At 35.4% G+C, this 16,304-nt stretch overlaps 1 protein-coding gene across 2 annotated transcripts in view; it reads left to right on the forward strand.

Annotated features, from left to right (window-relative positions):
- The first annotated feature begins 2,333 nt into the window (after positions 1 to 2,333).
- The window catches only part of LOC149806163 (glutathione S-transferase 1-like), a 31,503-nt gene continuing 17,532 nt past the window's right edge, over positions 2,334 to 16,304 (forward strand). The window contains exons 1-3 of one of the 2 annotated variants that reach the window (XM_089951069.1): positions 2,334 to 2,449; positions 8,954 to 9,121; positions 10,013 to 10,071. In XM_089951069.1, the coding sequence (XP_089807195.1) occupies positions 2,393 to 2,449; positions 8,954 to 9,121; positions 10,013 to 10,071 (284 nt within the window). In that variant the 5' untranslated portion in view covers positions 2,334 to 2,392. Of the gene's footprint in view, positions 2,450 to 3,486; positions 3,627 to 8,953; positions 9,122 to 10,012; positions 10,072 to 16,304 lie in introns of those variants that run through there. The other variant, XM_089951068.1, reaches the window with a different exon arrangement.

The following is a 16,304-nucleotide window of genomic DNA, read 5'->3' on the forward strand; positions in this document are numbered from 1 at the left end:
CATTTTTACCAATCAATATACTCTTACCATTGTTGTAAGAGTTATTGCCCTTTTTATTTTTCTGTGGGGTGGAAATATACAACACAATGTTTCAACTGCAATTTGTCTTACAGTTACTGATGGATTTCAGAGATAATTGGTTCTTATCATGGACATTTCATGAAGATATGGATGTTGACCAGTCGTTATGCTTTCATGATTTCATTGACAATTGGTGCATATCATTGTCATTTTATGAAATTTCTTTTCAAGTTATAGATGGATTTCTGGGAGATAATTGGTTCATATTGTTGACATTGTATGAAGTTATTGATATTGACCTGTGCTTTCATGATGTTTGCAATATTGCTTTTTTATTGCAAAGTGGCATAGAAGTGAGTCTCAGTTGAGACTGACAGGCATGGGCATATTTAGGTGAGTAAACTGCTCACAATTTCTCAGGCCAAATATAATAAACCGATTAGGTCTTTTTCTAAAGCAATAACACAAATCAGAAGTTTTTTTATAGCATTTACAAGAAATAGCAATAGATATTAGAGTTTTAATTAATGGCATTATACAGAAAATTCATTTATTATCTATATTTCATATATAGTTCTATGATTACTAAATGTAATTATTTTATCGCAAATCTTTTCAGATTTTCCAAGTGTATATGGTTGCACATAGTTGGGTGCAATTCTCTTTAAAAGCACTACACACCTTGATTGATTTATTTGGTGAGAAGATATTTATAGACATTGCTTGACACCGTTAATCCCAACACTGTCAAAATAAATATATAATGAACACCATATCAACAGTTGGTCAGTGACCAGCATTTTAGGTTTCATGATATTCTTTGTTTATGTTTGTTTATCAGTCTGTTTATAACATGTTCATTTTCACTCTTAAACTTTAAAGCTGTTTACGGAATGAAACATATACTTGTACATCATCATTAGATGATGTGTCCATTACATCCTTGGGGGGGTGTGTCTTAACTTCAAGGTCAAGGTCTATTGCTCTATATTTTAGGTTTCTTGCACACTTTCCTTTCCACTTTATAACTTTCAAGCCAGTAAAGGTTAAAGAATGAAACTTTATATACCTATACATCATTACTAGAAGGCATGTTGAGTTCCTCCAAATTGGTGGACCTTTCTCATGAAGGTTTTGGTCCGAGATCAATGTATGATGTCTTCACTCACACTTTACTTTCCACTCTATAATTTTTGAGCCATTTCAGATTATTGGCTGAAAAATGATGTATTTATACATCATCATTACAATATGTGTTGCAAAACACATTGTTGGTTATATCTTCAAGGTCAAGGTCACACATATTATAAGGCTTACATCATACTTTCCATTCCAATTAATTATATTAGAGCTGTTAGAGATTAACAGATTAAGCTTGGCATACTTATAGATCGTCATTAGTAAGCATGTTAGTAAGCATGTTTTGTTCTACTTTGGTGTTTTTATCTTCAAGGTCAAGATCATTTGTAAATATTTTAAGTCTTACATGACACGTTCCTTTTTGTTCTGGAAATTATAGGATGAAACTTGCTTTATTTGTCAATGACACATTGGGGGTCCTAGCATCAAGGTCAAGGTCAAATGCCATTATTTTAGGTTTCTGGGGCATTTTCCATTATAGTTTATAACTGATGAGCTGTTTAAGGTGAATTAAGTTTGATACACTTCTATCTTAAAAGCCGTTTGAGGTTCATGTATGAGCAAATTGTACACATATTTCTCTCTCTTTGATGGCATTTTATTAATCACAGTAAATGTTGGATCGTCCAGACCAAGGTCACCTTTTCAGCACTCTTACTCCAATGCACTTTAAGAGAGACACATGAAACTTGCTTACTTTCCGTGTCCACCTGGAAACTCTGTAACAGGATAATAGTCATATTTCATTACTGTATACCTTTACTAACCACATTAGGGTAGATGAAGGACACAATTGGCAGCATGTTGTTTTGCATTTATTCCAGCTCCATTTCTCAGAAATCGTTGCATGTACAGTCGTGAAATTTTTTAAAGCATTGGATTGTTGAAAGTTATATTCGTCCCTAAAAAAGTGCGTAACAGTTACCTTATTTACGAAGAGTGACTTGCGATCTGCACAAATATTACTGATTACTGAAATACAGAAAGTAGGTACTTGTTTGAACTCTTTGAAAGCTTTCAGTAAAATATAAAATTTTATATTACTCTAAACCTTTTCGTATACAACATTCTCAATGAACTGGTCTGTCTTTCTTGTTAAAGTGTCAGATTTCATCGCCATTGTACACAATACCTTAGTAGTGGTAAAACATGTTTGACACGTAATAAATAGGTTCCGAATGACATCGAAGGATCGATATTTGTCTCACAGTTCTGAAGTAATTTTATTAAAATGCTGCTATGTTTATGCTTCAAAAGGAAACCGGAAGAATTAAAGATTAAACCTAAGGTAAGTATTTGGTAACATTTTAGTGTTCAGACTTTGAGCGATTGACCAGAACGATATTTCTGTCTCATACATATTTTCGTTTATGTGTAGTACTTTGTGTGTATGTGTGTGTGTGTATATATATATATATATATATATATATATATATATATATATATATATATATATATATATATATATATATATATATATCCACTGGTTATTTTTCCTTTCGACCCAAGATGTTGGAAGAATGAAAGAAGAATATACAGAAAATAAGATTTTTCTTTAACACGTATGTGTTGGAAGGAAAGAATAGATAAACTTCATAAAGAGGATCTTAGTAGGTGGGTCGGTGTTTTAAGCAAAACGAATTTAATGATACGTATTTCCAAATAAGTCCTTCTCATTTAAGAAAAGCAGCAAACAAGTAAACAACACATGTTGCTTTTGGAAAACAGGTCCTTGTCGGTCTTGGCTGAAGGAGTCTCGTGTAAACCCCACTTAGCACATCCACAATCATTATTATCTCCTCATATCTTCTGCACGGAACTAATATCTACTGTAGGGAACTTTGTTGATTTGTTGATGATTTCAACAACATTTAAATATTAAATTACAGTAGCGATTTGACTCATTTTATGAGACACAAACTTACAGAAGCTTGAGCAGAGAACGCTTATATTATAATATTCATTTTTTTCTCATTCATTACCTTAATTATTTAGTTCATTTTTATCGATATTTAGTTTCTCACAAATAAAGATTTCTTATGTGTGCGTGTGTTTGATTGTTTCTTGTGCTTGATTTCTTTTCTGAGTTTGTTAATTTATTTGCATTTCCTGGTGAGTGAGGGTACATTCACGATTGGCATGCTATGGAATCCTAAACGACCACAAAACAGTAAATTCTAAACATGGATATCTAAGTACATTGGCATATACAAGCACAGTCTATTGTTTTTGCTAACTGAGAGACATAGAAAATCACCAATCCGTATAAGGCTGCTATTATATACTTCTCGAATGAATAACTTTCTTCCACTTTTCTGCGCACCATATAAATGTGAACTTTTTCCTTGACTACCATCGTGGAGAATTACATTCAAACAAGGTTCTTGTCTATAAATCAGTGCTCGGAAATGTTGCTTTGTCTATGCTTCGGTGACAAAGAAGAAGAGGTGATTCTTCATCCAAAGGTATTCGTATGTCGTCTTCTTTGTTGGCAAACAATGAAAGTGATCGGAAAATGTGATAAATCTAGTATAATAGTCACATCTTGTCCTTTTTGGTTGCTTTGTTTATGTTTATGTACAATTTAATGACGGACAGTTAGGCCATATTTATTAAAAGGCAATATGGGGCTTCTCGGGAGTTCTGCAATATGGTGCTTCTCGGAAGTTCTGCATATGTTTTATGCATAACTCGTGTAACGTAGCATATGCTGCTCCATAAAATTCTACGTATTTCAGTTCATTCACTTTTAATTTTAACCCTGTTTGTAGTTGGGTTCGTTTCATTCTAAAATTAATTCACATATCTGACACATAACTTGTCTTCTTGATATTCCTTCAATTTAACTATATTAGTTAGTATAACATAAGTCACTCCTGTGGCCTACATCGACTTGTCATTTATATTTAATGATATCAGGTTTTGCACTACATAATGTATCACCGTTCTGTCTTTGCTTCATGTTGCTGCTTCTGTCTTTGATCCACATTGCTTACTCCACTTTCTGTCCTCAGTTCACAGTTTGGTGTCATAACTGCCCATAAAACTAATTACATATGTACATTTAAGCAGAAGTGATTAGAGTGGGTTCCTAGTACTAATGTTAGTAATATCGTGGACGGGGTACTAACAAGAGCATATACGTGTCAATGGAGCAAGCCGGGTATGATTCACACACGGCGCTCTTTTAGCCTAATATCACCAATCTGAACATATATTCCTTGCATATAATCCAATAAATTGAGTAGTCCTCTTACTTGATACCGGAAGTATAGCAAAACATTTTAGAAATAGTTGTAAAATCTCGTTTACCTTTTTTATCCGATATTTTCGTTTAGATCGTTTGCCATATTAATTCAAATAATGATTACTTTCGTTTTCAGCCTCGTTTGTTTGTGTGCCATATAATGTCATTGGTGCCTTATTTGGAAACATAAACAAACTGTAGTAAAAATATGGCGTGGTTTGAGTCAGAAATTCTGCGCATTAAAGGTAAATACGGTTTATCGGCAACTTTGAAATTCCACCAAGAAGCCATTATTCGCCACTTGACTGATAATAACATAGCGTAGAATATCCAAATATGGTCTTGCAAGCCTTACGTATAAAAGGGGTCACGGCGAGAGTTTCGCGTTATCTGTCATAGCGGCCACGGTGAGATTAGTGTAACCATGCCAATTTATTTTACCGTGTAAGGGCTTAATAAATTGAAAATAAGCCAAATTTCTTTCACAGCATGATTATACTTATGTACTAGATTTCTACACGATGTGTTTTTCTGACTTTAGTGATGATTTGTTTTGTTACATTACTTGATATGGGATCAGTTCATAGCCTCAACCACGACAAATAAGTTGAGGCTACTACATCGTAGCTAGGTGGGTTCCGTGACAAAAGGGAGTTTGAGTTTGGAACAAAATGGGACCAATCAACCATTATTTAGCGGTCAGGTGATGTAGACAACCAAATATTTTGCACAATAACACGGAAGGGGTCTCAAAACCGAGTGAATCAAACAACACCCGGGTGGGTGTGGCTTGTGTTTTTCCTATTTTGCAAGGACCTCAAGACAACAGTCGTTGTAAACTGACCGAGTCTTAAACTTGCAAATACCACAAATAAGATATCCATAATTGCCTAATGAACACAAACCATGAAACTCTAATTACACACTTGCATGGTTTTTATCGCTTCACATTCGTATGACCCCAACTTCAAAGCCGTAGAGCAGTACTTCACGCCATTCATCATGGAACACGAATTACAAAACACATGTATGTGAATACATCCTGATAATTTCTTGTGTCAAGAAATCGAGAGTACATTTTACGAAACTAATCCATGTTACCATAAAGTCTAATGAATATCGGACACTATGACGTTTTTACCTAGAAATTGGCTAATTGTTTGGTTTGAGATTCCCATAATCAATCAAATAACCAGTCAAATCGAACAAACCTCTTACTTTAGATTTGCAACAACACTATTCATGCGCATGGAAGTACTAATATATCTATGGATCCTGGGACATAGTCTAACTTGTGCTTTACCTCCTGAAATCTGACCTTCCACCCTAATGAATAACTTTCTTCCACTTTTCTGTCTTTCATTCTAGACCACTATTTCTCAACATTACAATAGAACCTTGAACCACTGGCCTTAAAAATGTTATGGAACAAAACTTGGAACACTTGTCTTCAAACTTTTATAAGAAGAAGAAAAAAATACACGGCCACTCACCCTCAAAATATTACTAGAAAACCTTGGCCGCTAGTCTTCAAACTTGAATGATTTAATCCTAGCCCACTGGTCGTAACAGTTATATGAAAAACAACCTGGCGAGTGGTTGGCAAAATTGTAGAATGAAAGGAAAACCCTAAGTCAGTGGTTCTCGAAATTAAATGAAAAAAGGAGGCACGTTTTCTTCAAAATTGTATATATATAAAAAAAAAAATAAAAAAAAACAAAAAAACAACAAATTGGCCAGTTGTGTTTATGATTTGATCTTGGCTAACACACATTTTTGTGCGTACGTCAACACTTCAGTTTTAACCCCTAATATAATAGTCCCTTTTACAATTTTTTTAAAAATGAAAAGAGGTATCACTTTAAATGGAGATAGCTGAAATATGTATTTTATGTTAAAAAAATAAAAGCAACTTAATTTAGGGGCCGTGCAGAAAGCCTTGGGATTTGCTTTCTACTAGATGATGCAAACAATGTCGTAGTTACAGATATTAGGCAATATTACTACACTGCTGATTTGTAAACCCGTTCCAAAAACAGGATCATTTTCGATAAAAGAAATGTTAGCTAAGTTCGAGGGGCGGATCCGCTGATCAGATGGGGTGGGAATATATCTCTGTGCCCCTATTGGGATTGCGTCCCACATACCGCTGGCAATCTTTGTTTGCCCCACTACCACCAACACCACCGCACAAACAAACTAAATATGAACCAATACCAGGCGTACTATTCCTTGATATATAGGTCCGTTGAAGAAAGGAACAGGTCCAGTCTATTGTGTTTTGGAGTTTTAACAATATCGTCGTCAACTATTCTCTATTCCGCCATTTTTCTAGTTCATGCTTTTCCTACTGATCTCAGCACCAGCCCTATCCCTCTATTTTTTCAAATACTTTTTTGGACCATAAACACGACGGACATTTGTCCCTTTTAACTATACCATATTATGATGTGTTGGCATGGTGAAATTAGTACAGTTTGTTTAAAATAGTTCTAGATTTATGCTGTTGTTTGCTGGATTAAATACTTTATTATGTAGCGAAAGTGTAGATGACACCTGTTTATTTATTGCACTACTTCTGGTATAATATTATATGATAAATGACAACGAGATATTCAAATTCCAGATGTCAGTACTACTCAGTTTAATTGGTTTTGCCAAAATTTTAGATCACATTATCTTAGTCATCATTGTAAAAAGTAATAGTATAGTTTTTTAATGTGTAGTGTTTTATATTTAAAATAGTAATAAACTGTGTAATATATCTTTATGTCGTCACACTATGATACAATGGGACTAGTTACAAGTTCTTACAACTTATAAGTTTAATAATATTTTCTTGTCACACTATGATACAATGGGGCTAGTTACAAGTTCTTACAACTTAATTAGCTCTCTCACTACCTTTGATATTCCTTTTTCCACCGTTGATTAAAATGCGATGCATGACAAGAGTCAAGAAATACTATTTGCTATTTTTCAAAATATGAATCTCCTTATTTGTTTTCATACTTAATTGGGAATCTTAGTAGATTTGGAGGTATTAAAATTAAGGGATACGCGCAGGCTTTTGATCCTGTATTTTTGGGTGTATAGCAGATGGGGAGGCCTGTGCTTTTTCACAGAGTTTTGAATGTCAATGAGGTTTTCGACATAATGTTGATGACCACTTCTCTGTTGTTTTCTATCAAATTTTGAAGACCACCGGTCTTGGATTTTTGTTATATATGACATTATGTCGAACACTGCCCCGGATCACACTTTTCATATTTTATTGACGACCAGTGGGCCAGTTTACGTTTTCATGACATTTTGAAGATCGGTGGTTCAGGTTTCCAAGTAAATTTTAGTAGAAATTTGAGCACTAGTGACCAAAGGCGAAGGTCAGAGATTAGGGTATAGGTCATACGATAGGCTTAAAAGTAAAGTTACTACATGTACCATGATCCGTATCTAAATTACTACTCATGGACTTAAATTATTAGAGTTTGGCGTCACTTTGAGCTCATTTGATTAGCAGTTGAGTGCACTCCAACGTTGCGTTTCCCTCCCTCCATCCCCCACGGTGCCCAGTCTTAATGGCCTAGCCTCGTATGTACCTTTCTCATTTAAATTCTACTACATGGCATATAATACTATATTAAGTGTCATGTATACAAATCCATTTAACCTTTATGGGACATATGCAGCCCCACAAGATTCCAATTATTATAATTTATTCACATTTTTAAGTTTAAGTCTGCGCGTGTACTGAATATACCTTTATGGCATGTAACTAGCCTTCTTGATATTTGTATAGTTGGCGGAGACGAATTAGTTCAGTATAAGTCACTCCTGTTGCCAATATAGGCAAAACGTTATATTGTGTCATTTATATTTCAATTTCAGGTATTATATTAAAAAATGTATCATATAAATGTTCTACCTTCGCTAAATATCACTACCTCTGTCTTGGATCCACACTGCTCACTTTTGTCATCTTGCAACCTTCCTCAATCGCACGTCTTTTATAACTGACACTATTGTGTCTTTTGATCTCATCCAAATCAGAAACATTACTGTTTAATAACTGAATAAATCAATTTAATAATACAGAAATTTTCTTTTTATCCAAGTGTAATAAACTAGCAAAAGAAAAGTACCTATATATATATATATATATATATATATATATATATATATATATATATATATATATATATATATATATATGGAAACAGTCTTCTTATAATGCGGTTATGAGAAGGAAAACAAGAGCTGTATAAATGTACATGTTCCAAGTCCAATTCATTTTTGGTAGTCCCATGGTACCTTTTTTTGAAGAGCTGAAAATCGGAATCATATTAGCATCTGTCATGAATATATTAAGTTCAGAATATACGTAATATAGAATTTTCATTATTTATTTATTAATAACAGCCTGCATCGTGCTCAACAATACTGGAAAACGTCGTAATTGTAGTCGTCCGGTTCTGTTAGCAAAAATGTGGAATTCGAGCGATTTAGTTTGTAAAATATTTTTTTTTGTAAATTATTCTTTTACAGTTGCCCTCTGACAATGTTGGCACTCCAAAAAACCTGACATTGTACATCCATGCTCTGAGCGCACCGTCCCGAGCTGTATGGATGACTGCAAAGGCGGCTGACATCCCGGTCCAGATCAGGCACATCGACCTCTTTAAAGGGGAACATAAAACTCCCGAGTTTGCCAAGGTAACAAATATTGTATTTATTTTATTTTGTTTCTTGTAATTGTCTAGGTATTTTAATTTCATTTTATCGGCAAGAAAATAGTCTTGCATGTGATAATTTGCTTTTGAACACCAGCTAACCAAAACAAGCGACCAACTACTTCTGAAAATATCTTAGAAATCTACTATGCCCTAAACAAATATCGTTAAGTGATTTTTCTTCTAAATGATTTACAAAAATGGTGATCGAGCGTTTAATGGATAATGGGTGATACCAGAGGGTAAGGACTCAAATACAAACCCCGTTTGATATCACCCCTCTGATGGCTGTAAACATTAAACATTAATTTTATCGCTCTGTCAGATGTTAAATTTGTATCTGAGAAAACTATCAATAGTCCAGAGATAATCATTTAGTTTGGATAGGCATAATTTTACATTTTATTTCACTTTGAGTTTTCTAATACACTGCTTTAAATGTTGGGGTATTTACTAAACATATCAACTACATCCATAAGCATGATCAAATAAAAGAAAACTGTTTTTTTTTTTTTTTAAAGATCCAGCAACCATATAAAAAGATTACGTCCCTCGACGTAAGAAGCTGAATTATAGGTCCTTAGATATATTTACCTTTTTTGCGTTTTTTTTGTTTGCTGTTAATATCTAAGCTATTGGCATTTTATAATAAATGGCAAACCCATTTTTCTCTGCTAAGTTTCTTTTGGGAGGAGGGGTTGAAGTTCAACATGGTGGTTATCTTCTGAACTGCCATGCGATCCTGACTGTCAGAGCGTAATCGTCGACCGATCGTTGCTCATTCGCATATCTAATACGTGCACGTACACCACGAAATAAACAAAGCCGATATGCGTATGTTTACGGTACATAATATTGTGTTTGGTTATTGCAGATAAATCCAGATACAACAATACCGACGATGGTGGATGGAAACTACAGTTTGTGGGAAAGGTAAAGTACAAGATTTAACATATTAAATATAATCAAAACAAGGCAGACAATTGGCAAAGAACTGGAACAAAGTAAGAGAACTGAAATATATTATGTCAAGGCACATCATTATTGGAAAGACTGGCTATCAAGTTACAAGTCCAGTAGCAAAGTAACATGTTATATAGAGATAGTATATAGCAGAAATTTGAGTCTCACTAACCAAGGTTTTACTAAAAACAGAAACACTCTTGGATTCTACATGTTGCGTTAAATTAAACGAGCATGTTTTAGTGTGAAACACTGCTCTTGAACATACTAAAATGTGTGTTTTGCGAACTCGAAAGTGAAATCTAATTTTTGTTTAAGAACAAAATTAAAAAGGAAGGTCGAAAGAGTATTGTATTTGTTGCATTCATTCTTTCCAGTTTTTCAATGTTAGTGGCTGTTCATTTGAAATTAGAATGTTATACTTTTTATGCGTGGTAGCTTGCGATTATATGTGTCAGCAGCAGGGAAGTTCTACAGACCAGGTGGCACAGACGAAATTAACCTTTCCAGACAAATAATTTCCGTAGAACCCTCAGAATTCAAAAATAAAGCCTCCTACGCGAAATAATCCGAAAAATTCCCCCCCAATTTGCATTTTCGGGCATAAAAAAAATGGCAGCTTTTTTGGGGGGGGTATTGTAAAATTTATTTGCTGTAATTGAATTTGGGTTGCAATTTTATGAGTAAATCTGATCAAGACCGATTCGATATCTACTACGCGGATCATGAAGATTAATCGTGACAAATCCGTGCGGAGTTGCCTGAGCGTGACTAAAGAAACTTTTAAACTTATTTATATCCATATCGCCATTGCACCAAGTTTGATGGATATTCCTCAGTGTGTGAGTATCAACGCCATTGAAAACTGATAAAATATTACAATTATCTCTAATAACCTTCGGAATTTGCGTATATCGCTGCGTCACGTAAATCACATCGGTGTTCTTGTGTCGGCCACGCGAGAATATCCTGGCCGGATTAGTTTGCTTATCCAGCATCACATCGTCGAAAACAACAAGATTATTAGCATCACCGTCTAAATTTTCCACTGATGGAGTTTCATTGATATCCGTTATAAATTCTATTGTGCCATCCTCAGTATTATCGCTAAATTCCTTTAGTACTTGATAACATCGCTGATCATCTACGGATGGCGCAACTAAATACAATTTATCCCATTTTAGCCATCTCATTATCAAATTTAGCAATAACTGAGTTTTTCCAGATCCCGACGGTCCAATAATTATCATTCTTATCGAATTCGGTAATGCTGAAGTGTGTTTCACTTGCTCGCGTTTTTTCGTGGCTGAAAAATCAATTACATTCATGTTATTAGAATATTATGGATTCATATTGTGTTAAGTGTCGCACTCGAACTGCTACGCTAAATCCAATCGAAGTTGTTACACGCAACAACAGGAATGCTATCAAAGGTGAATGTGCGGTTTGTGGTACAATCAAATATAGATTCGTTAAAAAAAAGATAGAAGAACCGGAGGAGATATTACCGCCTCCTTAACAAATCTGCCAGGATTGCCTTGGGCGAAATATCCCGGAGAGAAACATCTGCCAGGATACAACTATTGCGGACCTGGTACAAGGCTAGATATAAGACTTAATAATAATAATCAACCAAATCCTGGTGAAGAACCAGTAAACGCTATCGATAACGCATGTTATTATCACGATCTCGCATATCGCAGTGGAGATTTAGAACAACGACATCTCGCTGATGTGAAGCTAATTCACGCAATAGACGCAGTACCTAATAAAAAATTCAAAGAAAAATTGGCAACTTGGTTGATAAAAGGAGCAATGAAAGGTAAATTAGTTCTCGGTGCTGGTAAATTATAATGGAGCAGATATATTATTCTCCGCGAGGATTTTGGAAAGGAAAATCAGCAATTGCCAAACTTGCCAAGGCCGCAAAAGTAAAACACTCCACCGCTGCATCATGGTTATCAAAGCAAGCTGTTTGGCAAATTTATCTTCCTCCGCCTAAGAAAATACCATATGCGAGTTTCTCTGTCAGCGTCCCTAATGAAGTTCATCAGGCCGACTTAATGTTTCTTCCTTACGATACCGTTGACGGAGTTATATACAAATATGTTCTGACGGTTGTTGATATTGCAAGTAGGTACAAAGAAGCGGAACCGTTATCGAATAAAACAGCAACAGATATTGCTAAGGCGTTTAGCGAAATTTATTCACGATCTCCATTAACATGGCCGAAGCTTCTCCAGGTTGATCCAGGTCGAGAATTTCTTGGCGCGGTTACTTCACTGATGAAAAAGAATAATGTTAAAATCCGTCGCGGTATTGTAGGTGTTCATCACAATCAAGCTATCGTTGAGAGATTCAATAAAACTCTTGCAGAACGATTATTCGGATATCAGTACGCGCGCGAATTTATCCAAGATAAACGATCTCACGATTGGGTAACAAGATTACCTCACGTGATTAACGCGCTAAATAACGAGGTAACACGAACAATATCAATGAAACCCGCAATTGCAATTACAAAAACAAAAATACCACTAAAGCGAGATTCTACTATTTCACCGGTGATGGGTAGTGTCACGGTTAGATATTTATATAAAGAAGGCGAGGCCGAGGGTGGCAGAAAAAGAGCAACCGATCCAAACTGGAGTGTTACAACGCATAAAATATCGGCCGTAACAAGATCATCAGGAAGACCAGCAATTTATTTTCTAGATTCATTAGCACCACAACGAGGATTTACCAAAGAGGAACTACAAGTAATTCCAAAGGATACTCAATTACCGCCATCTTCGTTAATGTGAAATTTAATTCTACCCAACTGAGATAATTTTCTTACTCGAGAAACAGCTAGATAAACTAAATTTGACCAGGAAATTCTATCATCGACAATCCAGACTTGACCATCTACTGTTAATCCCTGTGACGAGTGAATCGTTGCTGCGTATCCAAGTTTCCACGGCGATCTTTCTGCGTTTATCGCATCGTTGACAAGATTAATATCAACGAAAATAATATCGTTCAAAACTAATATTTTTTCTTCTCCGTATGGCAAAGTAACATTAATATTTTGTTTTCTGGTATCAGCAGGCCTATAGCACAACGGAACCTGCAACGTTGGAAATTTCTCGCAGTGAAGCTTGAATAGTATTTCCTGAATAGTATCGCGAATAATTTTCCTACTAGCAACAATCAAATGATCTGGACGCCACAAAGTTAGAAAATTATCCATCGAAGTCTCGTCAATTATTTTTCTCATCACATCACATTGAAACTTATTAGGTTGCAATCGAATCATTTTTTTAAACTCAGTTAGTAAATTATCATTAGATCTATAATCGGCATCAATCTCTTCATAATAATCCACAAAGTTTCTGAGCCATCTATGAGGAGATTCACCATCAATAGGATCAGGTTGACCATGATCTCCGCACATTATCACTGCAGTATTTTTTTCTTCCAACCAACTTAGGAATGATTTTAGTATAACTAAATTTACTGTGCAAATTTCATCAAATACTATAATCTTGTTGATATATTTGTTTCCCATTCGAGCCGGATCCCATAATCCACCACTGTACTTGAAATAACTGTGATACGTGCAAGAACTAACGCCACGCTGCTTTATTTCTCTTGCTAACCTGTGAGTTGGAGTTAACACTATCATATCAGAGTTTGAAAATAAGTTTATCGCTCGTGTGGTTTTACCACTACCGCCAGGACCATTCAGATAAACGAATTTGTTTCGTGAAATCGGATCAAACGCAGATGATGCTGCTGATACTTCATCGCATTGGTCTTTATGAAACTTATCGCAATCTTCTACATCAGCGTCTTCACAATAATCTAGAATATCCTCATTTTTTATTCTCCAGGTTCCCCAAGAACCATCGGTGATTAAATTTTCCAACCTACACTGATATTTTTTATTGATATAAAACGAATCCGTTGCAACCCTTACCGCGATATCGGCAAATTTATTTATCATTGACAGCAAATTAATACTCACATAAGCGAGCATCGATGATCTTAAATGAGTATACTGCGCTGATTCTCCATCGAGATAAGTAATCACGGTACCTAATTTCGTTCCATCAATAATAATATTTTCTCTATTGCAAAATATTCCTCTTGACACCGTATCGGCAATAATAAAATCCATCTCAGCATCATTGATAAATAACCTAGCGTGTCTGTGTTTATGATCAACTGATCCTCCTTGAGTAAATTTACCAATTATTTTTCTTCCAATATCTTTCGCGTTTTCACAATCCGTTGGCAACCACACTTCAGTTTGTTTCCTATACGATATAATTGCCTCGCTTATCGTCAACGATATCAACATCGATGAATCTAGCATATATCTCAACAGCACTATGGGAACCCATCTTCGCTGAGATAAATGCCGACCAAACCAAATATAGCAAATCCTATGTAAATTTTCAGCAAGTTCGAATGAAGTAACATTAGCGAATCCTGTCATAACAAAATCAGGTAACGGTCCGTTAATTGCCACTCTAGTCATCTCGCTGGTAGGATGGCCGAATTTAGCAAAGTAATCTGCACAATCGCCATATCCAAGGAAACTTCCAGGATAACACGCGCTCATATCAACTGAAATCATATCTTCGAAATAATATTTGGTATTCCACAATCCTCCATGACCGTATTCGATACAACTAAGTTGAATATCATTAAGAAACTCATTCCTTGTGGGTTTCCACGAATTTCTTTCTCTCGCGGCATGAGCGGCAACAGATGGAACAGTAAAACAATTTGTCAGCAACTGATCTGGATTTGACGAATATTTCTCCGCGATATTTCTCATCGCTTCATGCAATTTTTCATCACGGTAAATATCTCCGCGTGGCAAGATAAATTGATCGTATTTTTCTTCGCTAGAAAATAACCAAACCGATATTGGATCAGACTTTGCTAATAATTTGATATATCGGAACATTGCATCAGAATTGTCTTTTACGTCATCCGTGAAAAATTCCACGGGATAGAATTTAATGGAGCGATCCTTCGGGAATATCATCACTGACTGCGACCACGCATGTGAATTATGATCAACAATTTCGATTGGTGTTCCTCGAGATTTATACGGCGACGAATATAATATTTCACCCGATAGTGTTTTAACCGTAATAGGAAATTTAAGTTTCTTGCTCAGCGCAGCAACATCATCAATCGATGCACCATCAGCAACTGTCTTTGCCCATGAATTAATTTTATCCAATCTCAATTGGGTCAGACCAGATCCGCGACGAGCATTTTTCATATGCTCGATAACTCTCTCAGCCACGCAATTTATCATCGGTGATTCTTTCATCGCTGGTAGATTTTTCGCATCAGGATTATTATTCAGCCGATAAATTCCATACACTACAGCACTAGAAGGATAGGCTCTAGCATAATAAGGACCATCAATTCCCAATAATAATCCTGGCTTCGAATTCTTATCAAGAACGACATTTTTCTTACCGCCGCGTACTGGATCTCGTTTGTCGCGAATAATCCAAGTATCGTCCGGCATTTGTGCAATAAATTTTATTCCAAAGATAAATCGCTCATCCTTGTGTTCAGATTTTATGTGTTCGATTATCTTCCTTGCTCGCTCTAGATTCATCGTAGCATCAATGAAATTAGTTTTCCAAGTTGACCAAACATGAATCGCGCCATCGTCGAAAAATTCTTTCTTTGCACGATCTACTTCAGGAATGATATATTCTGCCTCATCAAGATCAAATAAATCCATTATTATATTTTAGACAAATATCTAATTATAATAATGAAGCAATGCGCTTGGATAATAGTCGGATCAACAAAATCATGTGATAAATCTTGCAGAGGTGAATATTGCGGCGCTCATATATACGAAGTTCGACGAGGCAACAAAGGACCACAACGATGTTTGGTTTGCCAAGTTGGCATTCGAGGAAAGACTCGATTATGTTTTTCTTGTGGTGGAAAGAAATATCGTGAGCTACGGAGATATTATGAAAAGAAATCTTCCTCAGTAATTTCTTGTGAAGAAGATTATATTAATCGTTTCAAAGCAAATTATGATTTAGAAGTATAAAATATTATATATGGAAATGAAATCAACGATTCCTATGAGCGAATATAGATCACATCCTACCATTGATGATTATGAAGCATCCAAGGATGGAAATGTGAGACACATCAGAACGAAGAAT

The sequence above is a fragment of the Sinohyriopsis cumingii genome, chromosome 2, assembly GCF_028554795.1.
Source record: "Sinohyriopsis cumingii isolate HCF-2022 chromosome 2, ASM2855479v2, whole genome shotgun sequence".
Taxonomy (NCBI): domain Eukaryota; kingdom Metazoa; phylum Mollusca; class Bivalvia; order Unionida; family Unionidae; genus Sinohyriopsis; species Sinohyriopsis cumingii.